This window comes from Chlorella variabilis (assembly GCF_000147415.1).
Source record: "Chlorella variabilis unplaced genomic scaffold CHLNCscaffold_55, whole genome shotgun sequence".
Lineage (NCBI taxonomy): Eukaryota > Viridiplantae > Chlorophyta > Trebouxiophyceae > Chlorellales > Chlorellaceae > Chlorella > Chlorella variabilis.
In genome coordinates this window covers 3,658-4,685 of record NW_005435035.1, presented here as the reverse complement: position 1 = coordinate 4,685, position 1,028 = coordinate 3,658, and the positions used below count along the sequence as shown (strand labels likewise).

General features: G+C 64.0%; 1 protein-coding gene across 1 annotated transcript in view; it reads left to right on the top strand.

Annotated features, from left to right (window-relative positions):
* CHLNCDRAFT_55653 (hypothetical protein) overlaps nucleotides 1-450 on the top strand; it is a gene marked incomplete at both ends in the record, with an annotated part of 9,271 nt that extends 8,821 nt beyond the window's left edge. Inside the window, one exon of the mRNA XM_005842722.1 lies at nucleotides 92-450. Coding sequence (XP_005842782.1) covers nucleotides 92-450 — 359 coding nt within the window. The remainder of the gene's footprint in view (nucleotides 1-91) is intronic.
* Nucleotides 451-1,028: the final 578 nt, after the last annotated feature.

Below are 1,028 nucleotides of genomic sequence, written 5' to 3'. Positions count from 1 at the left end.
AGCAAGCAGGCAGACAGCAGGGCACAGGCATAGGCCTGAAGCACACGCCTGCATGAGCCGCACATGCCCCCTGCTCTGCGCCCCAGCCCAGCCACTCACAAGGCAGTCAGCAGGCTGGCAAGGTCGGGGGTTGCGGCCATGGAGGCGGCCAGGTGGGACAGGCACTGCCCCCCCAGGGCCGACAGGGAGTTGCAGCAGGACACTGTGTCGCCGGCGGAGGAGCAGGTGGTGTTGAGGGCGGCGTCAAAGTCGTCCACACACCGAGACACGTCCAGCGGGGCGCTAAAGGTAAAGGTAAAGGTGGGGAAGAGCCTCCACAGGCTTAACTTCCCGGTTTTAACGTCTAGCTTTAGACCATTATTTGATCTGCCCGACGCGCCAAGTGCAGTACCCCCCACTAGTAGTGAATGGGTCCCGGGGAGGCCTGTGCCGAAGCCTTGGCGATTCTAATAGGCGTTCCCGAAGGAATTGGCTTGGATTGGCGCTGAGCCGGTCAGCTATGCCGCGTTTGTCCTCACAAAGTTTCGACATGGGAGGAATCGAACCTGTGCCCTCTCGGAGGGTTTAGACACTAGCTCCAGCGCCTTCAAAGAAGGCCTTTCTTAGCCGCGGCCGCGGCGCCCTGGAACAGCGTGATGCTGCATGGGGCAAGGGTATCAGGGGGATGGCGGGCTGGGTTGGAGGCAGACAGCGGTCGAGTAAGCAGCCGCAAGCGTGCCGCAGCAGCAGATGCAGGCCCCAGCCCTCCATGCCGCCAGCCCGGCGCCCGCCACTCACGCTGCTTCGGTCAACTGCTGATCACCCGCCACGCTGTCCCAGGTGTTACAGTCACCCCGCTATGATAGGCCGCGTGAGCAGACCTTGGGCAGGGGGCACACGTGATCAAGGGGCATCAAGAGAGGGGGTGGACCATGGAGCACCCTCTCCATGGCTCCGACCACCCTCCCCCCAGCTGAGCGTCCCAGGGTCACCCCACCCTGGCCCCGCTCCCCGTCCTGCCGGACACGCAACCCCCACAACGTGGTGGG